Source organism: Acomys russatus, chromosome 11, assembly GCF_903995435.1.
Source record: "Acomys russatus chromosome 11, mAcoRus1.1, whole genome shotgun sequence".
Taxonomy (NCBI): domain Eukaryota; kingdom Metazoa; phylum Chordata; class Mammalia; order Rodentia; family Muridae; genus Acomys; species Acomys russatus.
The window spans coordinates 36,845,298-36,867,751 of NC_067147.1; the positions used below are offsets into that span (position 1 = coordinate 36,845,298).

The 22,454-nt window shown below is 47.1% G+C and overlaps 2 protein-coding genes across 2 annotated transcripts in view; both read left to right on the forward strand.

The window, feature by feature from the left end:
- Ranbp2 (RAN binding protein 2) overlaps positions 1 to 1,798 on the forward strand; it is a 531,879-nt gene extending 530,081 nt beyond the window's left edge. The window contains exon 25 of the mRNA XM_051153075.1: positions 1,788 to 1,798. Within this exon, the coding sequence (XP_051009032.1) occupies positions 1,788 to 1,791 (4 nt within the window). The 3' untranslated portion in view covers positions 1,792 to 1,798. The remainder of the gene's footprint in view (positions 1 to 1,787) is intronic.
- Sh3rf3 (SH3 domain containing ring finger 3) overlaps positions 1 to 22,454 on the forward strand; it is a 292,558-nt gene that overhangs the window by 244,400 nt on the left and 25,704 nt on the right. Inside the window, exons 6-8 of the mRNA XM_051153081.1 lie at positions 2,293 to 2,463; positions 5,080 to 5,336; positions 17,798 to 18,117. Coding sequence (XP_051009038.1) covers positions 2,293 to 2,463; positions 5,080 to 5,336; positions 17,798 to 18,117 — 748 coding nt within the window. The remainder of the gene's footprint in view (positions 1 to 2,292; positions 2,464 to 5,079; positions 5,337 to 17,797; positions 18,118 to 22,454) is intronic.

A 22,454-nucleotide genomic window follows, 5' to 3' on the forward strand; every position in this document is an offset into this window, starting at 1 on the left:
CCCTCCAAGCATTGGTGAACCATTGGGCCACGTCCCCGTTAACACCAAGGGCATATGTAAAGTGGTGGGTTTGAGCTGTCTAGAGACCCACAACAGCTCCTAGGAGCCATCGATCATCCTTCTTAGCATCTCGCTGTGGCCAAAGTCAGAAACTGGTCTGACATCACACAGGGACTGAAGAAGGACAGCTTAGCCAGGATTTGCACTTCTTGTTTCCTTGACAGCAGGCTTGCATCCTGTGTCATTTTTACCAAGGTCCAACACTCTAGCCATTCTGCTCCTGTTTCCTCCCTCAGCAGCTGTTAGGAAGAAGTTACCCACCCCCATCTCCATGGTGTAGATACAGCACATCTAAGTCTTAGTTGAGATTACTATTTGTTCTAAAACACCATGACCAAAAGGCAACATGGGGAGGAAAGGGCTTATTTCATTTACAGCTCATCATCAAAAGCAGTGAGGGCAGGAACACAGAGGCAAGAGTTGATGCAGAGGCCATGGAGGGGTGCTGCTTACTGGCTTGCTCCCCCTGCTTTCTTTCTTTTTCTTTAAAGATATATTTATTATGTATACAGTGCTTTGCCTACATGTACACCTTCAGGCCAGAAGAGGATACCACATCTCGTTTTAGATGGTTGCTGGGAATTGAACTCAGGAGCTCTGGAAGAGCAGTCAGTGCTCTTAACCACTGAGCCATCTCTACAGCCCCGGTTGCTTTCTTATAGAATCCAGGACTGCCTGCCCAGGGGTGGAAACACCAACAATGGGCTGGGACCTCCCTCATCGATCACTAATTAAGAAAATGCCCTACAGCCGGCTGATGGAGGCTCCCTCCTGTCGGATAACTCTAGCATATGTGAAGTGGGCACAAAAATAGACAGCACGGTGTGTAAATGCAGTCATCCTGTGTCTGACCTGTTGTATTTCTTCTCTAGCTGTTAAAGACCAGGCTTGTGCCCTGGTTTTCTCTCCTGTCACATAGACATTGGGTGGGCACTGGATCTGCATGTCCCTGGGTCCTCTCCTGATGGCTGCTGCTTGCCCTCAGCCACCCAGGGGGTTCCCAGACACAGTGAAACAAAGAACATGCATCTGGCTCTCACCCTAGGCATAGAAGCGTGTGAAGAGAGGACACTGAGTCCCTGCTGGGTGGAACCAGAGGACCTGCAAATTGGCTGGTTGCAGGAGGAGAACAGATGTGGTTATAGGGTAGGGAAACCTCTGGCTCCTCCTCAGGTCCTCCCAGGAATTCCAGTGTTCTGTTTCTGCTTCCACTTCCTGTGAAGGCCTTTCCCAGAATCAGGAGGGTGCTGGAGGAATTCTGAGGCTCTAGCAGCCCCGGATGCTGTAGAGATAACGTAGAGGAGTCTCCGGGAACCTGCAGCATCCGGACAGGAACAGTAGTGGCCCCGAGGCCGCATCTTGGTGCAGGATTCTTGAGATACGGCTCAGCTTGTCTCTTCTACAGAACCGAGGTTCCCATCTCCTTTCACATCTGGGTCTTTTAATCAAATATCTGATGTGCAGGCTCCTCTAACAGTCAACTGTCCCCTCGAGTCCAGAAAGAGGGGAGCCCTCTGCTCACTAGTACTGCAAGGGAGAGATCCACATGTCCTCAGTATGTGGGAAAGAGGCCGGAAGTCTCTTCAGCCTTCTCTGCAAATGAGGCTTACAAGAAAAAGAAGATGTGAAATAATTAGTGCAGATACTGCTCCAGGGAAGCCACAGTTTCTGGAAGGGGGCTTGGAGGGTTCTCTTCCAGCTCAGACTGACTGGAAAACCAGGCCCAGGTAGATCGGAACAGAACAGACCCAGCTAGTTTTACTCAGTTATCCCTGAGATTCCTCTTGCTCAGATGCCAGACTGTGAAAAGCAGAGAGAGAGAGAAAGAGAGAAAGAAAAACAAAAAACAACCCTGTGACATCCAGAGAGCAGGCCCAGGCTATAAATGTGAGGAGACACCGCTCTGCCTCATTAAGCATCTTCCCTTCTCTGACACAAAGTAAAAAACCCCTCACTCCACCCACGTACCACCTGACCATTCGGTGGGCCAGGTTAGTGTTGTGCCCCCCACCCCACAGACCCCCAAGCACTAGGCACACGCCTGTTTTTTCCTCCACCTCATGTATCTGTGGTACGATCGAGTCAGGTGATGAACTCTGTGAACTGCAGCGCCCTGCAGATCCCAGCTACCCTTTAGGCAGGGTTCATCTATACATGTGCCCTGTGTGCCCCGTCATCCATCACGTCCCTCAGAGGTGTCTGCTGACCCTTGTCCTTGTCCTCCGCTCACAGGTACCTGGCGCTCTATGCGTACAAGCCCCAGAAGAGTGACGAGTTGGAACTGCGCAAGGGGGAAATGTACCGCGTGCTGGAGAAGTGCCAGGATGGCTGGTTCAAGGGGGCGTCGCTAAAGACCGGGGTCTCGGGGGTGTTCCCCGGGAACTACGTGACGCCCGTCTCCAGGTGAGGGCCTGGCAACCTGACCAAGAAAAGAGTAAGCCCTGCACTCCCCTGAGGCTGTAGAAATCCTGGAGGCCATGCTGTAGGCTGGTCCCTGGCTACTCAAGGCTCTAGGCTGTGGGGACATCTGAGTTCCTCTGAGGAGTGGGTCCTCTGCCAGGTTTGGTTTGCTAGGCTTTCTTACTGGCTGCCCAGAAGACAGACTGTGGCAGCAGGTGCTGCAGTGAGGGCAGTTGAATGGGGTGGGAATGTCATCAGAGAGCGAGATTTTCAGGATATGTGCTTGCTGACAAGGCCAGTGTGTATGCATGTATATGCAAATGTGTGAGCATGTATATGCAATGTGTGTGGGATGTTATCATGTATGCATGCATATAAAGGTGCACACGCATGTGTGTTGTGCACACGTACACACATGCATGCAATACGTATGGAGCAGGTACATGCTTACAGTATACTTATGCTGTATAGCATGAAAATGTATGTTCCCTGCATTGTCATGTGCATATATGTAGAGCTTGATATGTATATAGTATTGCATGGCATGTGGGTATGTGTAGTGTGTGTGCATGGTATAGATATAATGCACGTGTGTATATATGCAGTGCAGGCATAACATGTATGTGTGTATTTGTACCACATGAGCATAACATGTGTACATGTGTGTGATATATACATATATCACATATGTTTGTAGTATAAACACAGCATGCATGTATATGTATATATGTACATGTAAAACACACACAACCTTACAAAGAAAAGTGACACATGCCTTAAAGTAATGACTATTAATGACTTACAGCACTATAAGTAATTTTAAAAATCCTCTTACTATAATTTCTAGCAATTTTACAAATCTCAATGACATAATTTTATAAAATAAGGAAAGCAATTTTAAAAATTCACTGAAGAGGGAGCCCAGGGCTGTTGGAATTTTCCATTGTGCTGTAAGGTCCACCACTTGGTGGTTGGGATGTCACTCAGAGCATCCCCCTTAAAGCAGCCAGGGTCAACACCAGCGGACATGCAAATGAAGAGTTTTAAATGTCTTTAGAAGATACTGAAGAAAATGATAAATCGCTCCTCTGCCTGTCTCAGTTGCCATACTGAAGCCCGCCTGTCCAAGTGGCTTCAGAAAGTGCCTGGAGGGCACATGTATTATTGGTATTGCAGCTTTATTCTGCATCCAGGGCATCATGGAGGATTCTCAGAGGCCTGAGGAGAAGGGCCGTCCTGAGATCTTGAAGGAAGTGGGTTATAGTGACAAGGAACATGTGTGGTGACAGATGCTTTGCTCAGGCAATTGTCAGCAGGAAGGAGCATGAGGAACAGCTTCGGGGCCTTCAGGAAACTCCTGTACCCTAAGTCATACTCCCTGGACAGGGGGATGGCTGCTTAGGGCATTCGCTCCCAACAAGCCTCTTGGGTTCTCTTCATTAGCATGGAGCAACTTGACCAGTGTTTCTTATGTGCTCCTACTGAATACAGGCAAAGTCCCCTGCCTGGGCTCCTCACAGAGTGATGGAAGGACTGTCACCAGCTGGGAGTGGCTCCCCTCACACACTCCAAATGTGTCCTCATCTCTTCTGCTTCCTAGTGACACTTGGCATCTCTTTGGGGAACTGGGTCTTAAGTCCACGTTCTAGGGAAAGCCTTCTCCCATGTCCTGTCTGAAGCCTGTGAGTGCTGCTTGCTATGGGTCATGAGTGAGTGTGCAGAGCCTGCTAGCCCTTGACACACTAGCCATTTGTGGTTTTGCATGCTGGGCTTGTTGCATGTCATTTATATATATTAGGAGTTCAACAAACGCAAGATAAGTAAATCAATAAAGCCTGGTAGTTCTCACGTCCCTTGAGCTCCACTGCCTTCAACTGGGTGCTTTGTTTTGCATTTGTTTGTTTGTTTGTTTTAATAAGAAACAGTTCCGAGCTACGGGTACCAAAAAAGCAGACATTCCTGGCAGGTCTAACTCTGGTGACTGAAGAGCTGGGAAGCCACTGATCCCCTCTGTGAAGCCTCAGGAGATGGAATTGCCAGGAGCCCCCACACTCAGTATCTCAGAGACCTGGACTTCTCAAGTCCTGCCCAAGACTAACAGCATCTCTTACCCTCACAGCAACTGCGGACAACTGCCGACACCACCCAGCAGAAACCACAGGACAAGTGTCAGAGGGAGAGCAGAATTCCTGGCCTCTATGTGTAGACCCAAAGCCACCGGAGTACACTGCGCTCAGAGGCACACACTCTCAGAGGGTCATGGTGTTGCTGCCTGCGCCCTTATTCAGTGGCTGGAAGAAAACTAGATAGAAGCATGTTGGGGAAGAGCCAGCATCATGCCCCACCATGCTCCAGAAATATCGGTCTTTTGAGACATGACAGAGTCGGCTATTCTGCTATTCTTCTAGTAATGTTTAGAAGCACAGCAGAGGCTTTCCTGATGCTCAGCTTGACCTCAGGGCATTCTTTAAAGTATTGCCTTGATGTTGTTGTGGGTCCTCCATGGACCACTCCACCTTTATCTCTCAGCGCCTGTAGGTCAGAGCTGGGTTTTGCCATGGTGCATGTCCTGGTTTTACCTGAGCCCACTCACTGGCTTCATTCTGCCTGTTTTCACAGAGTTCCTGGAGGAGGGGCTGGGTCACCCTGGAATACTGTGCTTGGAGGGTCTCCACTGGCCAAGGGGATGGCCACCATTATGCACCCCGGAGGTGGGAGTCTGAGCAGCCCAGCCACTGCCAACAGGCCTGTTCCGCCTCCCAGCGCACTGCAGGACCATGTGCAGCACACAGCCACCTCCCTACCTGCAGGCAGCTGCCTTCGGCACCCAGCTCAACCAACAGCCAGCCAAGCCGGGGCCACCACCATCCCAACAGGTATGGACACAAACTCCCAGGGATTCTCCCTGACAGCAATCAACTAGGGGTCTCCTGGCATGCAGGTCATAGGGTCTGTTTGGGGCTAGGTCTCTCAAGCCAGAATGTGGGGAGAGTCAGGACACCTTCCCATAACCTGAAGTCTTATGATATCCAGCATATGTGCCTGCCTTCTGGTACCCCATACTGGCGGTTGAAGGGGCATGGAGAATATACAGACACTTGCACAGTGTCTTATGGCATACAAGAAGACGCCATGGGGCAGCACGACTGGCACAGTGTCTCCCAACACCTTTCCTGGTGATGTAACTATCATATGCCCGTGGATGGCATCACTGCTGGGGGTGTTAGTGTGTCCTGGAAGGTAGGAATCTCCCAGGAGAGGTAGGATGAGTACCAGCCAGAGACGCTCCTTTCTAAAGCAGATTGAGAGCAGCATCACCACCTCCCATGGGCTGATGAAACATGATGACAAGCCCGTCTGCTCTAGGCAGGGAAGAGAGGAAAAGGAAAAGACCTTAAAGACAGAAAAGAACGGCTCCGCTGGTAAGAACTGCTTGAACGGCAAGAGTCCCTTGGGAGTCCACACCAACATAGCCCAGCAGAGCTGGTGACATTGCCCTTCCCCGATGAAAATCACCCAAAATGACAGCATGTGACCCAATATTTCTCACCCCTCCTTTCCCGACTAGCCAAGAAGCTGTCTTTTTTCAAAGTACAGATGAGAGAGAAACCGTGAATTCTTCAGAGCTAAGACATAGCATCTTTATATAAGCTGGCAAGACCATGGCCCCTCAGAGGGGCTCCAGAAAGCAGCATCCTGCATGTAAGAGCTACCACTCTATGCTTGTGGTTTCTCCAGTCACAATTGATGAGACTGTGTGTGTGTCTGAGGAGGAGCGGTTGTGTCAAAACTCAGGGTCTGTTCACCCACCCATAGGACCTGAAAGGCAGAAAGATATTCTGCCTTCACACTCGTGTAATAAGTGGAGGCTTGCATGAGGCAAGAAGGGTTGGTGACCCCTTGTAGTCTGGAGTCGATGTGGGTCTGAGAGCATTGCAGTCGGCTCTTGGGTTCTCACTCACTGACTGACAGATTCACAAACTGTCCCTTGGGGACTCGATACAGTCTTGCTGGGAGGGCTGAGGGTACCATGGAGGTAAGGTCAAGGTGGGACCTATGGGAAAGGCTGGGGCAGGGGACACTCCTGAGGAGGAGCTACTGCCAGGATGAAGAGCCAAGTAAATTCAAACAGTAGAAGGAGAAAAGACATGTTGGAGGTGTAAGGCAAGGAGAGATCAAAGGAGATGTGGGAGATAGTGTCTTCAGGCACCCGCCTGCAAGAACCATCTTCTTGCCTTTCCTGTGGTTGCAGAAGCCCACGGCATACGGGCAATGCAAGCATAGTGTGATGAGGTGGGCGGGGAGATGTATAAGAGCCACATTTGCATAGCCTACTGTAGTAGTTGTAATAACTGTTGTATTTCATTACTAGTTACTAGTGCTGATCTCACCATGTGCCTACTGCATAAGTTAAAGGGTGTTCATGGGACAGGCCTCTTCTGACAGAAGACAACTGTCTGTGTAAGAAAAGCACTCAACAGCCTGGCTGAAGGCAGGTGCTTGCGCAGCCGACAGACATGCACTCAAATGCAGAGGCCGCTGACATCACTAGAGCCTCAGCCTCTCCCTCTGTAAAATGGGAAGCTAGGGTGTGCTTACTGCCTCAGATGGTGACGTGTGGACGCTGGTCATGCACTCCACAGCCCCTAGCTATTCTGTAAAGGATAGGAATAGCTTACGCATGGGAAAGGAAAAGGCAGCAGGAATCACTGCTGATGCATCTGAAAAATGTGAAATTCGAGGGCTGTGCAGGGGTATTCTATGCCTCTGTACTCTGAGGGGCTTTAAAGCAGGGGCATAGCATCTTACCACAGGCCACCTCAACACAAGGAAGAGATGTGTGGTGTACAGCCTGTGCCTGAAACAGGAGCCAGCTAGAGAGGGCAAGCAGCCTCGAGGGGTCTAACCCTGCAGCATGGGCAGAGTGCAATGAGCAACTCACGAGACAGGAATTCCAGGGATGGACTTGGGGACCCGGAGAAACCAAGTCCAGAGTCCAGATTCTGAAACTGGTTACCTTGGGTGTATGACAGTGCCGTGCCCAGCCCAGAGGAAGTGGCTTATGGGGAGATGGTGAGCTGGGTTCAGATGCTGTGGCTCTGAGAGATGCAGTGGGGATGGTGAACCCCAAGGAGGCCGGCTGTCTTGAAGCCATACTCTGCTGTGGGCGTAATAGCCTGGGTTACGCATATCTCTGTCCCCCTCACTCCCTTTGTTTCCTCCATCACTTTCTGTCTCATAAACACACCTCACACACAGAAGAAGGCAGCTTCATGGGCCCAGGCTTCTCTGTTAGTGGGCAAGAGGCACTCGACCCAGGTCTGGGAACACATGAACCTATATATGTTTCCCCTGGAAAACATGTAGAACACTCTTGGGAGTGAAAGAATGAAACCTCCAGGAACAACAGGACAGAACTTTGGTGTACCATCTGTGGTGCCTGGTGTCTACAGAGTAGCCTATGTCTAACACCATCCGTGAGCGGAGGGTGGACTCAGATGCCTGGTACCCAACATCAGTGAGTTCAGAGTGAAGTAGTGCCCGTGTCTAAAAGGAGCAGAGCTGGCACCAAGCAGTGTTTTCTAGGCATGACCCTGTCAGAGTCATGCACCTAAGCACAACTGTAGTAAGGCAGAAAATCCTATAATTACTCCTGGATCTTTCATGAATACCTATTTTTTAAAAAATTAAACCTACAGCTTATATTAGCCACAATCCCAGCCTACGTTTTGCAACCTTAGCCTATGGCAGCCTGGAAGTACTGCTGTCTACATGGCAAGGCTCCCAGACCCCTTCGCCCCCATCTCTAACCCTCCAACCAGCCACGCTTACACTAGTGGATTAGGTGTTAGACGGCTGTCCCGCAGGACCCTCAAGTTAGAGATACAGCTGTTGTGTCTGGCTAATCACTTCCAGCTGAGTTTCCAGACGGGCTGGCAGCATTCCAAGATGTTGAACTCGAAAATGCTGAACTAGAGGGTATACCATTCTTCTGGTGACAAACGTCCCGTCATCTGTTCAGCCCAGCCAGCATACCATGCAAGTATGTCTAAGCTGAGCACCCCGTTGGCACAGCAGTCTTGGGTTATCTGCACCATAATGGCCTCTCCACACCAAGCCTCACTAGAAGCTTTTTCAATTCAAAAAAGAAAATGAAGCCCTGCCAGTCGTTACTCCCGCATGCAGTGACAAGCAGCATCAAAAGAAATTGGTTTGGCTCGGAAGCAGCACAGCACTGTGCACGGTCCATCGCCATAGCAACTACAGTGGTGTGACAAGCATTCTTCTCTATCAGTTTAATTTTACATGTGAGGAGAGTGAGGCATGGGATGGCTAAGTGGCCCCCCCAGTGCTCTAACCTCATGCTTGTCCCCATGCCATTGTGCTGTTGTCATGGCCAGGTTAAAGAATGGCTCCTACGAAGGCATATCAGTATATTAAATGCCGCTAGGTTCCCACAGCATTTTCCACTTCACTCTGCATTTGGAGAGAAAAACACTGTTGACAGCACAAGTAATGGATTGTTCGCTGCAGTAATTGCCCATTTCAGCAGCTCCTAGGCCTGAGTTGGGAGGCGTTTCAACAGTGTTCTCATCTGGAGCCCAAGGCGGGCAGTTGGACAAAGGCTTAATTGCATTGGCCATAGCATTTGATATGATTTGTTCTACTTAAGGTACCCCCCTTTTGCAAAGGCAGGGCATCCCCTGCGTAGTGTCCATGTTAGCACTTCGCCGGGGTTAGAGCCCCATACAGACATCTGTTCATAAAAGCAAATCGCAGAAGGCAAACACAAAAATCAGCACCCAGGGAAGAGCTAAGTGTAGACACGGGGACAGAACATGCGTTCCTGCAGTAGTCTGAAAGTGCTGTGATGGAGGCATAGGTGAGATGCTAAGGAAACTCGAAGTGAGACAATTCATTCATTCAAATTCAGAGGAGAGGAGAGAGGGGGTGGGAAAGGCACCTGTAAAGGCTCCCATAGGTCACAACCCCTGAGCCTTTCAAAGGCAGGTAGGCAGACCAGGTGGAGGCATTCAGGCAGGGCAAAGGCACAGCCATGAAAAAGAAAACAGCCCCTCTTCCGGGTAACTTGATGGAGTTTGTTGTGGGGCTGTGGCGTGGGAGGAGCAGGCCAGTACGCACGGAGCAGCTTCTCTGTAGAGACAGATGCTGAAGCTGAAGGATTGGGGGGACTCAGCACGCAAGAGCAGCTGGAGAGGGGTCTCTAGACAGAGAGAAGGCGTGTAGAGGACCCCCGAAGCAGGCAGAAATCTGGGGAACTCGGAAAGTGAGAGAAGCTTGTATGGACAAACCAAGAAAAGCTGTGGCAGGCAGGGAGGTGAGCAGACACACCTCATGAGGGTGGTTTTAGGTGGCGTTGGGAGTTCAAGGCTTTGTCTGAAAGGGGAGGACAGAAAAGGGTTTCAGATAGCAGATACAGAGCAGACATTCAGCAGAAGTAACAGGGATTGGGTTTACCCTCCCACTCAGAGCTAGCTACTAAAAAAATATCAGACAAATATATATGGCAGCAGCTTTTGAAACAGGAGACATTAGACAACCAAGGACAGTGGTCCATGAGGAGAGTGACAGTGACACAGAAGGCATGGCAACAGTGACTGGAGTTACAGAGAAGGGGAGAAGAGAGGAGGGGGAGAGGAAGGGGAGGGAGAGGAGAGGGAGGGGAGAGAGAGGGAAAGAGAGGGAGAGAAAGCGAGCTACACAGAGAAAGCCCTGTCTGCTACTGGAAAGTAATCACCATGTACATCTGAACACATTACCCAATGCCAAGAAAAGCAAGGAAGAGAGCATTGGCACTAACAGTGCCCAAAATATGCACGTACCAGAAATAGTGCCTGCTTTCCCAGTCAGGCCAGGGAAGAATAACCCTCCACACATTTGCAAGATGAATGGACTTGGCCTTTCTGGGAACTGAGCATAGCTCCTGTTCAAGGATATAGGAGAAGCAAAGATCAAAAGGCTCAGACCGCTTCCGGTTCAGACCGGCTCAGACACACAAGACAAAACTCAAGGGTATCTATTGGTATAAAGAAATACCTAGCCCTTAAAAAACATGGAAATCAACATGTTGGCTATGCAAGGGGGGAAAAAACCTAGCTGTATAAACAGGCCAGAGGATATGGCCCACAACCAGCCAATTGGCAATCAACAGGCTTTTGAAGACATTGAAACAGAGCTACATTCTAGACATTCATAAAGTTGACACTGGAAGATGTTGAAAGGAATAAAACGTCTAGAACAAAAACAGTGCAGTGGAATTAGTGCTGAACAAAAAATATTAATGAATTGAAGATGTTGCTATAGAAACTACAAAAAATGAAACAGATAAAAGGGGTTTTTTTTTTAAAGCTAGTCCAGGCACTCTGGAAATGTGTATGAAGAATTCCCAACGACCTAAAAGTAAAATTTCCTTATGACCCAGCTATACCACTCCTTGGCATATGCCGGAAGGACTTACCACCTGGAGATCCAAAAGGTGAGGAGAGGAGCTCTAGGAGGAGCTGAGCAGGACACAGATGCCGTGAAAGGGAAATGGGAAAAACAATAATGGGCCTGCTAACTGGAAGTGAAGAGGAATAAATTGCAAATTTCCAGGACCAGGTATGGAGAACCTCCTTTTAAGTCACTAGTCAGAAAGATCTCCGTTAGAGTTGTTGGTCAGAAGAATTTAAGAAACTCCTAAAACTGTAGTTGCCTCAGAGAACCTAAAGGTAAGGCCCTGTTTCTAAAGACACCACATATGTCAGACACAGGACTCAGGGGTCCGACCTCGAGCTGACTGGACGCCTCATCCCTGAGGACTAGCTCTGAGTATGAAAAGGTGCTGTGCAAGCTGCCAAGAGAGAAGCCCACTCAGTAGTCCTTCCTAGTCAGAAATCCTGTGAGCTGTCATGACAAGATGCCCCCAGTGATGCACTAGTGACAGTTATAGCTTGGGAGTAACCAACAGCCACCTCACTAGACTTAAGGCCTGCTCAGTAGGAGGGACCCCATGCTTGCTACTCTAAACCTAGCCAGCAGCTAATGATGTCATGGGTCTTAGAGGAGGACGTACTACCAACACTTTCCTAAAGCCACATGATTTCTTATTCAATCTAAGTACTTATCTTTATACCCATATGGAAGTGTAGCTCTCGCCGACAATCAGAGAAGCTTCCACTTACAGCAAATGGAGACCGTTACCGATATCTACAACTGGTCAAAATCGAGTAAGTGGCTGTGGGGTGCCTAATCCCAATTACTATGTAAATCTAAAACACAGCTCCTACAACTAAGGCTCAGGGAACATTGTTGAAGAGGGGGTGGAAAGATTCCTGTAGCCAGAGGACCAGGCTACTGCTGCTGGATCCTGTGTCTATGGCAGGGAGGCTGTAGCTATTTAAATCTCAGCAATATGACTGCCTGAACAGATATGAACAATGACTGTTGGCATAGACTGGCAAGGCCCCAGCCCTGGATGAAGAGCTATAGGCAAGTGCTGGCTCCTGAGAGAGGGATCTTCAGGGCTAAGGACCCTGAGGAATTATCTGATCCTGTTTCGTCAACTACCAAATAGTCTCAGCTCTGTGTGTGTGTACATGTGTGTGTGTGTGTGTGTGTGTGTGTGTGTGTGTGTGTGTGTGTGTGTGCATGCACATGTGTCTGTGTAGAATAATTAAGAAGTAGTGATAAATTCAAGGGTGGGCATGAGTTGGAAGAGGAATAGGGAAGGTGAAAATGATGTAAATATAGTACTCATCCATAAAATTCTCAAGAAAACCCACAAAATATAAATTAACAGTGTCAATGAACAATGGAACCACCTTAAATGACCTAATATATGTATAATTTGAACTCTCAAAGTAAAGGACAAGCAAGCAGGCTAGAAATATAATTCGAAGAAATAATGACCCAACTTGCTCTAAATTTGACGAAAATTATAAAGTCATACCTTAAAGCACTTGGTGGACTCTAAAACAGAAGAAACATATTTTTTAAAAGAAACTACGGCAAGGCAAATCATAATCAAATTGTTCAAAATGAATGATAAATGAAATCTTAAAAGTACCTCAAGGAATAATTTGTTAGTAGCAATGAAGATAGGGATGCTGTGGATGTCGTGTCAAGAATCCAAGTGAGAAGACAGTGTAAACCTGAAAGAAATGTGTTTGTAAAGCTTGGTTTCTATATCTAGCAAAAAATTACCTTTTTTAAAAAGATAAAAAAAAATCATTCAGATACAGTGAAACGTACATATATTATCAGAAAAAGATTCATACTAAGAATTGTTCAAAGTTTGTTTAAGAGAAGTTGAAAGCATGGAGATCCACATCGCACAGTAATGAAAAGCACTAAAAATGGTAATTGTGTGAATTCATGTATAAGGATTTTCCTATCATTTAAATATCTTTACGATACAGCTGACAGTTTAAACACAATCAAAACCATACAGCTCTGGGACTTAAACTTACATGAAATTAAAATCTATCATAGTAAAAAGACACAAGTCAGGGAGAGCATGGGAACTGCTGTGTCCCGCTGCAGGCCTGTCTGTTGTTTCTAAGCACTGCAATGTCGGGAAAGAGGCCGTGACGTCATAAGGATGCAAGCAGCCATTCCTCATGGAGACAGAGCAGTACAGTAACGGAGACGGCCCGTGCTGTAGACCGTCTAAATAGATCCACATAGACCCGGGATTGCATTCTCAGATTTTATTAAAAGCAAGCAAACAAAAACAATACCAGCAATTCCAATGAACAAGAGACACGCTTTACTAGTGTAAAGTCACAGTGAGGGCTAAAAGAAGAGGACAGGTTCTACGTGTCCATGCCACTCGCAGCACGGACACTGCGTAACTGCAACTGTGCTGTAGTTTCTCCTGAATGACGCAGTGTGTGCGCAGAGGCACATGTGTGTAGATACCTACCTCATGTAGACAGCAGTCTCACCACGACTGCATCCAGAATCCCTATTTTCATACAAGAGAAAACAAGGTTCAGAAGTGTTTGGTGACTGGCCTGAGGAAGCCCCACCCTCAGTTGCCAGAGGTGAGACTCAAATCCCTCTGTCCATCATGGCTTCATCTTCCTGTCACCTCTGTTTGATAATGGAGACAAAAGTGCAGCGTCACCTCATTTGAACTCCGAGGAAGATGCCTACCAGGCAGCGCCAATACTTTGCTATGCTTCACATTTCAGAACAGCCAGGAGGGGACCAAAGGCATTGATTTGGAAGTTATAAGTTAATTATAGTTAGTGGGACAATGTGCAAATATAGATTCTGCCAGTAATGAGGCTGAAATATACCATGGTAATATTAATATTAATCAAAAGAAAATTGATCTACTGATGTCAGACAGAGAATGTATAACCACAAATCACTAGGGATAATGACAACTACATAATGGCAAAGACTGAGCCCATTAAAGTAGCATGACAATTCTAAGTATTGATGCACCCAACACAACTTCAAAAGTACATAAACAACAAGAGATAAGGCTCTGAGAGAAACAGGAAATCCACAAAGGTCTCTCTCAAAATGTTTTCAGCTACTGGTAAAAGTATAGGTCATTAGTACAAACATAACCACTTGATTTGACTGACATTTAGGGGATGTCCTACCCATCAACATCAAAATACACATTATTTTCAAGTGCACACATAACATTCTCATGTTAACCAATCATCTGCACCATAACACGTAAATCTCAGTATGTGTACAGGGAATTGGATCACACAGACCACATTCCCAACCACAGTGCTGTTGAATTGGAAACCAGTAGCACAAATAATTGTATGAAAATGTAATGATATAGTTCAAATTGATCAGTGGATCAGAGAAGAAATAAAGATTAGAAAACGAAATTTTGAGAAGAATAAATAAGAACACAACATATCAAACTTTGTAGAATGCAGCCAGTGCAATCTGAGAGGAAATTTACAGCACGGAACATCTATGGTAGAAAATGAAGAAGCTTATCAGGTTAATGCCCTCTGGGCTAAGTGGAGTGGTGATGGACCATGGAAAGTGGACAGAAATCAGTGGAGTGGAGCAGAGAGGTGGCAGTAAAATTGGCTAAGCTAAAGGGGATCCTTTGAGAAGATAATAATCAAATCAGTAAACCTCTAGCCACCTGAACTAAGTAAAAAGGGAGAAATATGAAAGTCAACATCACCAGAAATAACAAAAGTGGCATCATTTTAGAGTCCACCATATAAGAAGAAATTATTATAAAATCTTCAGGTTGAATAAGTTCAATGAACAGATGAGATGGACATTTTCAAACAGTCCTTAAGACCTAATTCATCTGCAGTATTAAACAAGAAATAACTTGAATAAGCCTCTCTCTCTCTCTCTCTCTCTCTCTCTCTCTCTCTATATATATATATATATATATATATATATAGAGTATATATATATATAAGTATAACACTTAAATTTAAATACAAAGCAATGGGGCAATAATAAAACAATTTTCTGGACTTTCCTAGAAAGTTGAAAAACAAGAAAATGCTTCGTATCCTTTTCCATAAAGCAAGCATTACTTTAATAAAAAAATTATGAGACAATACAAATCACAGACCATATTGAATTTGGCAACAAATAAGAAGAGTAGTCCCCACTCAGGGTTATCCCAGGAGTGCACAGCGAGATTAACAAGAAACAAGTTATGTACGCCACCCTGTTAATGAACAAAATAATGTGACTGTCTCAAAACAAAACAGTATTTGCCAGAACTCAACCTCTACTCTTTATTTAAGGAGCTTTAGAGAATGAGGGATAGTGGTGAACTTGTTTGGTGAAAGCTCTCTCTGAGAAAAGCAGGCTTCCCTACTTCTCTCAAGGAGAGAATGTTTCAATTTGCAAGAAATTGCTATATAAAGAGCAGCCCCAGAAGTAACAGGAAGACCCAGGGAGGGCAGGAGACAGCAGACGGAGGTGGATGACCCCTCTGAGATGTGAAAGCACAGCCAAGTGATGGTGGCACACACCTCTAATCCCCTCACTCTCGAGGCAGAGGCAGGTGGATCCAGGCCAGTCTGGTCTACAGAGAGTTTCTGGACAGCTAGGGATACATAGAGAAACCCTGTCTCTAAAAACAAAACAGTAACAACAACAAAACAAAAATTTCAAATCACAGGAGAGAAACACAACAAAAAGTAAACAAGAAATTGGAGAAATCAGACAGAGATAGACATGGGGGACAGGGGAAGAAAGTCTTCCAAAGCAAGGAACACACACACACACACACACACACACACACACACACACACACACACACACACACACACACACACGAAAGAAAAAGCAGGAGCTGGGGGTGGGCAGTAGGGATAAAATGTCTATGAATCAGAAATAGCCAGATAGGAAAGACATCCCATTTTTAATTTGGGGAAAGAAACCTATGTAGGCAGTACGGACTGTGGAGTGCCTATATTTTACGTGGAGTTGTACAAAGGGATATACCCAGATAACAGGGCAGAGACGAACAGGCTGACAGTCGCATCAGCCAGAGGGTGGATGGGGTGCTCACACTGCTCACAGTGGGACTTCTAGACAGAAAAAAAGAGCAACTGGAGACAGAAGCATCAAAAGCTATCATAGAGACTACTCCAGAACCAGATGAGTTCCAGGGTGACTCCAGGTACTGGGGACAGATCAGGGAGCTGAGTGGGGACAACCAGTGTTGGTGAGGAGACCGTGGCATCACTAGTTGCAAACCGGAGGCCAAGAGACCAGAAGGAAGGAGAAATGGTCCAGGGCTTGTGTGTTCCCCCATGAGCCTTTACTGCTGGCTCCACTCTTCAGAGACTATGTAGCTGCTTTGCAATGCTAACAGGCTCGTTGGTGAGGCAGACTCTAGCAGCCTGTGCAATAAGCCACGTCTGTATCACTGGACATTTTTTTTTTCTTCTCTGGTGATTTATTTCTATGAAATCTTCAGTGATGCTTCAGCTGGGAGTTCTCTCTTCTCAAGTAGTCACTTATTCATTAAAAAACTGTATTAAGTATCTTCTATATGCCTGGCACCATTCCAGGAATGTGGAATGCATTCTATTAGGGAATCAAACAGCTATTGTCCACAGCCTCCTAGAACTGAGCTAACAGTGGAGTGAGTGAGAGGGAGGGAGGGACAACTGGCATATGATAAATGAATTAACTATATAGACGAATCAGCAGTGCTTAGTACCTTAGGAGAAGACAATTCAGAATTTCAGATGGTGGTCACACTGTGCACCTTCATTGACTGGATGTACCTTTCTAGAAGCTGGAGCCCAAGCTGCATGAGAAGCCGTGGGCAGCCCTAGAGGCCGTTTCTGAGGCGCCAGGGCACTGGCTTTTGGCTGGCTGCTGTCACTTCCTCCCAAGGGCTGGGGTAAAGGAGAGTTCACGCAGTGGGCAATGCATAGGAGCCCACAGTCCCGGTGAGGAGTCACAGGGTGATGACCCGCCTCAGTGGTTTCATTGATCTGTGTAATTGCTTGACCTTCTCCTCAAGATGTGGGGGCATGTTGTCTGCAATGTTGAGATACTAGGTTCCCAACCCTTCTAAAACCTCAAGTCATTTCTTTAAAGAAACTCATACCTCAAGCCTTTTTTCTGTATTGCCTGGTAGATACAAGATTACCTGTAGCATTAAGACACCATGGCGTAAGTGGGTCGAACAGATTTCAGAGGAAGGGCCAACTCATAGCCAAAGGCCTGGGGTGTAGGGTGAGGGGCCTCCCACCTGCAGACCCTGTTAAGATTTCCAGGTATATTTGATAGTTGTGGCATATTTGGAGGCCAAGGATATTGTTTGCATTGTATATTTTTCTCATATTCTGACACCAAGAATGCCACAAATTCTGGTGGTATAAAACAACACACAGTAAGTGTGATTTCTTTCTTTCTTGCTTGCTTGCTTGCTTGCTTTTGTTTTGTTTTTTGTTTTTCAAGACAGGGTTTCTCTGTGTAGCACTTGGCTGTCCTGGACTTGCTTTGTAGACCAGGCTGGCCTTGAACTCACAGCAATCTGCCTTCCTCTGCCTCCCAAGTGCTGGGATTAAAGGTGTGAGCCACCACACCCAGCTTAAGTGTGATTTTTTTTTTTTTTTTAATGCAAGAAAACACTAGGTTAGTATGCCCTGGCATGCCCTGGGGCACTTGGAATAAGGATTAGGGTCATCAACAGTAGAGTGAATTTTCTGGCTTGTTTGGCCTCAGTTTCTCCTCTGGTGATGGTAGCCAAGTCTGGAGTATTCAGAACCCTCAGAAGTCAGAGGCCAAGCCTGAGATGAGAACTGCAATCACATGGCCAAGTGCACACTAACCTTTCAGTCTTCCATCTCTCCAGCTACCCATCCCTCAGCTCAGGCCCTGGACCGACCAACTGCCACCGTGTCACCCCTGCGCACTCAGACTTCTCCATCCCGCCTGCCCACCACCAGCCTCCGGCCCCGCACTGCGGTATCCCCACAGCACAGCCAGCAGCCCCCGACGCAGATGTGTCTCCGCCCAGCCATCTCTTTTACATCAGCAGCATCAGCTATCACACCTCCCAACGTGAGCGCTGCCAACCTCGGTGGGGAGGTTGGAGGAACACCCATTGGCAGCCTGTCCACACCCAGCCCCATCAGCACAGGGTACAAGCCAGATGACAAAAAAAATGAAAAGGTAAGTGAGCCATCGTGCGCCAACCCTGAGCCTGGAGCTGGCTGGTTATAGGGTGCCTTTCACACAGTTGCCAATGGTACCTTCGATGGTTGAAGCTTCAGTGTTCACTGGCGCCCTGCTATTGTACACACAAGGCCTCCACCTGGGATAAAGGAAGGCGCAAGAAGCTATGTCACTAGAGTAGAAAGCAGGCAAGCCTCGAGGTTCTGCCAGAGCCAACAATCCCACTGCAGTTTTTGTGTGTATCAGAAAGAAGCATCTCCCTCGTCCATATGCCATGGTCCCTCCTCATTGTAATATGCCCATCTTGTCAGAACAAGACTCTTACTGCCATGTGCCAGGATAAGACAGTGAAAAATAAACAAATCTGCAATATCTGTGGTATGAACAGCACCCTGTCCCTTGGATGAATCCTCCCTGTGTGGTTTGCAACCTGTTCAGCCATATGGGAAGGACTTGTTTCTTTAAAGAAAGAAAGAAAATTAAAAAACCTAGGAGGATGCCAGTCTGCTAGTGGACATGGAGAACATTTTCAGTTCTTCTTTTCATTTATAAAAGATCTGAGTCAGTGAGTCAGCCTTGGTGGCCAGCAGTAAGGTAATGGGGTAGCCAGCATCAGACTCTGCTTTTATAGATCAGTGCTCTCCAGCCCAAATAGCAAGCCACAAAACAAACGAAGAATGTCCTGGTAGCCGAAGCTTTAAGTTAATATAAAAATAAATTTTTAAAATGTCAGATGCCTTTTTACTAGCATGTTCCACCAAATACACTATCCAAAGATAGCCCAGTGTGGCCTAGCCTCGCTGCTGGATTGTCTGAGGTTGCCTGCAAATCGAGTTTAGCGGTCATCTTGGATTTCTCTCAATCTGTGGCTGATTTAAGGCATTTCTGTATGAAATGAGACTCTGTGTGTTGGCCAGGTTTTCTAAGCAACCTATATGCACCCCGTGTTTGAGGTGAGGACATTTGGGGACATCCACAGCCTTGATTTTCAGGTCTGCTGTTCAGCTTTCAAGAACCATTAGAGCCCCCCCCACACACACACACACACACGCGCTGGAATCTAGATCCATCTCAGCCATGGTCCAGACCCCTCTTCACAGGTGACACTCTGGGCTGCCTCTGTCACATGTGTGCTGGGTAGAAAGAGGCTGGCATCAGCTGGAGAAACCAGGAGGGCACCCACCCTACAAAATAAAATACGGATGCTATGCTTCGTGTCCACGTGTGTTTGAAAACCAGTTCGGTTTTTAGTCTGTTCCTTTCCACCTTGCTGCTCTTGTTCTGAGACACAGCTGGCTCTCAGGAAGTAGGCAGAGGTGGGGACATAGCCCTTTGTGCTCAGGGGACGGTTTTCCCTTAGATGCAACCCACCAGCCTTATGAGATGCTGAGAGCAAACCAGGGGCGCTCTGGGACTTGTGTCTATAAACATTTCTTGTTCTCGATCCCCAATCTTCCTGTGCAGCTCCTCCTGAGTGGTGTCTGCACTTGGTGAGCCAACCTTCACTGGCCTATCGCTCCTCACCATGGCTGTATTCCCGAATGCAGCGCTTAAGCAGACAAGAGCGCCACTGGCCACACACCTGGTGTCACACAGTGGCCATTCTTCTTTCACTCTGCTCTCTGTTCACCATCCTCTCCATCAGGAACAACAGTCGAGTCCAGGGGACACCCAAAGGTCTTTGTCCGTGAGGCCGCCTCCTTTGGCAGTATCCAACACAGACTCATCATTGATGGTGGAAGCTTCAAAAACAGACTGTATGGTGTTTCTCCAGGTGACATGCTGGGCTGTGTGAGGCTGGATAAGTGTGAGCCTAAGGCTCAGAAAACTCCAGAAGGAAAGAGCATCATCCTGAATGCCACACCTTCTTTTCTTTCTCTCTTTCCTTCCTTCCTTCCTTCCTCCTTCTTCTCCTCCTTTTTGATTCTCAGATAAACAAGAATAGCACTGGTCTATAAGGCTGCCTGTCAGTGTTTTCCACTCTGTATTCCCACGCGAGGTTCCCCGGTTTACACCAAGGTGTCCAGTGTCCACACTTGCCATCTGTAGAGACGAGTTGAGAAGACAGTGTTTTAGATCCCATTCGTCAAACAACCCCAACAGCCTTACCTTTGAGTCAGTCTAGTTTCCTAAGGTCTTAGTGACACAGGCGGTGCCATCTATAGGCTTGGGTTTCATCAGGTACCTCCACTCCATTGTGTTTCCTGTGGAGTGGAAATCTGGGTCTGTAAGTCTGCCCTCTGTCTCCTAGGCTGGCCTCCCAGGCTCCTGTGGGACACTGCCATCGTTCTTCCCTATGGGAACTTTGGAGGAAGCCAGACGCCTCTCGGGCCATGGCCTCATGGACTAGGTAGGTCAGCAAAGCCAGAACACTGGAGCCCAGCCAACTGACACAGGGGTCAAGAGTCCAGAGTCCTCATGTCAGCTCTGACCTCTGACCCCAGGCAGGTCTTCCAATATCTCTCATCTTCCAGATTGTTGAGGAAAATGTAGAATGTGGTGAAGAGACTCTTGGAATTTCTTTCCAGTTCCAACAATCTGTTCTTCTGTAAAACTGAAACGATGGACATCCATAACAGCTAAAATTATTCCAGTTTACAGCATAAGAAATTTCCCATGCTTTTTGATATACAGATGTCATCAGAAGCCTTCTGTGACGTTAATGGAAGTGTCATTGCTTCAGGATGTCTTTGCAAAATCAGCAGTAATGGCTGTGTTTCTGATCACATTCCTGCTGTCTCTTTCACTTTAATATCCCTTAGCCAGCCCCCTAGAGCTCAATATGTTTAAAATGGCAATGTCTGTTGCTGTTCATGCAAATACTCTAAAGAAAATTATTCATTTCTATGAGTCAAGAATCTCAGAGACACCAAACCTATAGGAGATGGATGAATAGATAGGTTGATCAATAGATATGGTACCGCTAGCTTCTTTATTTTAAGGAGTTAGTGCATGTAATTATGGAGGCTGGAAAGTCCAAAATCTACGAGGCGGATTTGCAGTCCATGGGGCAGGCCAACAAACAGAAAACGCAGGCAAGATTTGTTGTTGCAATTTGAGGCAAAAATCCTGTCTCCTCAGGAAACTTAGATTGTCCGTAAGACCTTGGGCTGACTGGGTGAGTGCCACTGAATTTTCAGGATACGCGCTTGAAGTCATCTCCTAAAAGTCAGTTAATATTTTTAAATTGGTTTATTTTTAGCCGCATCTACAAATGGCCGTCACAGTAACCTCTAGACTAGTGTTTGACCAAACAGCTGTGTGCCATGGCCTGACCAAGATGAGATATCATTCTTGCCTATTGGCTACCAACTCAGAACTGCCCTAAACTGCAGTCAGTGCCAAACAAGGACAGTAGCAAAGCCAGGCCCTGCCTCGCATGGTGCATCTCGTAGCTCGAGAGCAACCAAAACCACACTCGCCCCCCAAGAGGCGGCCATCTTTAGACGATGCACCCTCGGCATTCAGCAACTGAAACACTATGATGTAAAAGTTAGCATGGACAAATGCTGACACCTTAGATTATGTAATAAGAAGACATGAAAGGAAAGAAAACAGAAATGTGGCTTAATGCACACATTTGTGTAATGGCATAGATTTTGTTATGTAATAGCATAACAAAACAGGCGGATGTACTCACCATAGCATTCCTCCTTTCTGTAACTTGTCACATGGTCCTAGCAGTGTCATGCAGTCACTTTCATCCTTCCAGTGCCCATCCTGTATGCACTAGGATGCACACAAGAAATACCTTAGCTGCTTGCACCTCCTTGCCTAATAGGGTAAACCCATACCTCCCCTCCTGGGGGACCTTCTGTTTGTAGTTCAGCTTCCCCTGAGTTGTCGTCATCTCCATGACCTGAACCACATAGCCTGGCATTACTGGACAGTCTAAGGCATCTCTTGTGTTCCAGACATGCTCTGGTTCATCCTCCACTGTGTCCCCATGGAATCCAAGTTCCTTCCTTTGCCAGTGACTCATATCCAAGGAGCCCAAGCTGGCTGAACCGCCCTGAACTGGCACTTCAGTGGAGTGGTGGTGGTTCCTCAGTGGAATTGCTGGACGTGAATCATTAGGAGTAGTGGTGGGTGACACCATTCCTGTTTCCTTCCTGATCCCTGGAGCCGTGGATCTTGGCTATGCAGAGATGAGCCTGTATCTAGATCAAGTGTCTACACCAGTGACAAAGCACTGCTGATGCAGTCAACCTGCTAGTCACTACAGTGCTTGCCCCAGGGAATGGTACCTGCTTAGGTGTTCTGTGTCAGTCTCTGCCGCTTGATGTCTACAGTATATATAGCCAGGCTGTCCTTGCTGAGTACAGTCCCATGGG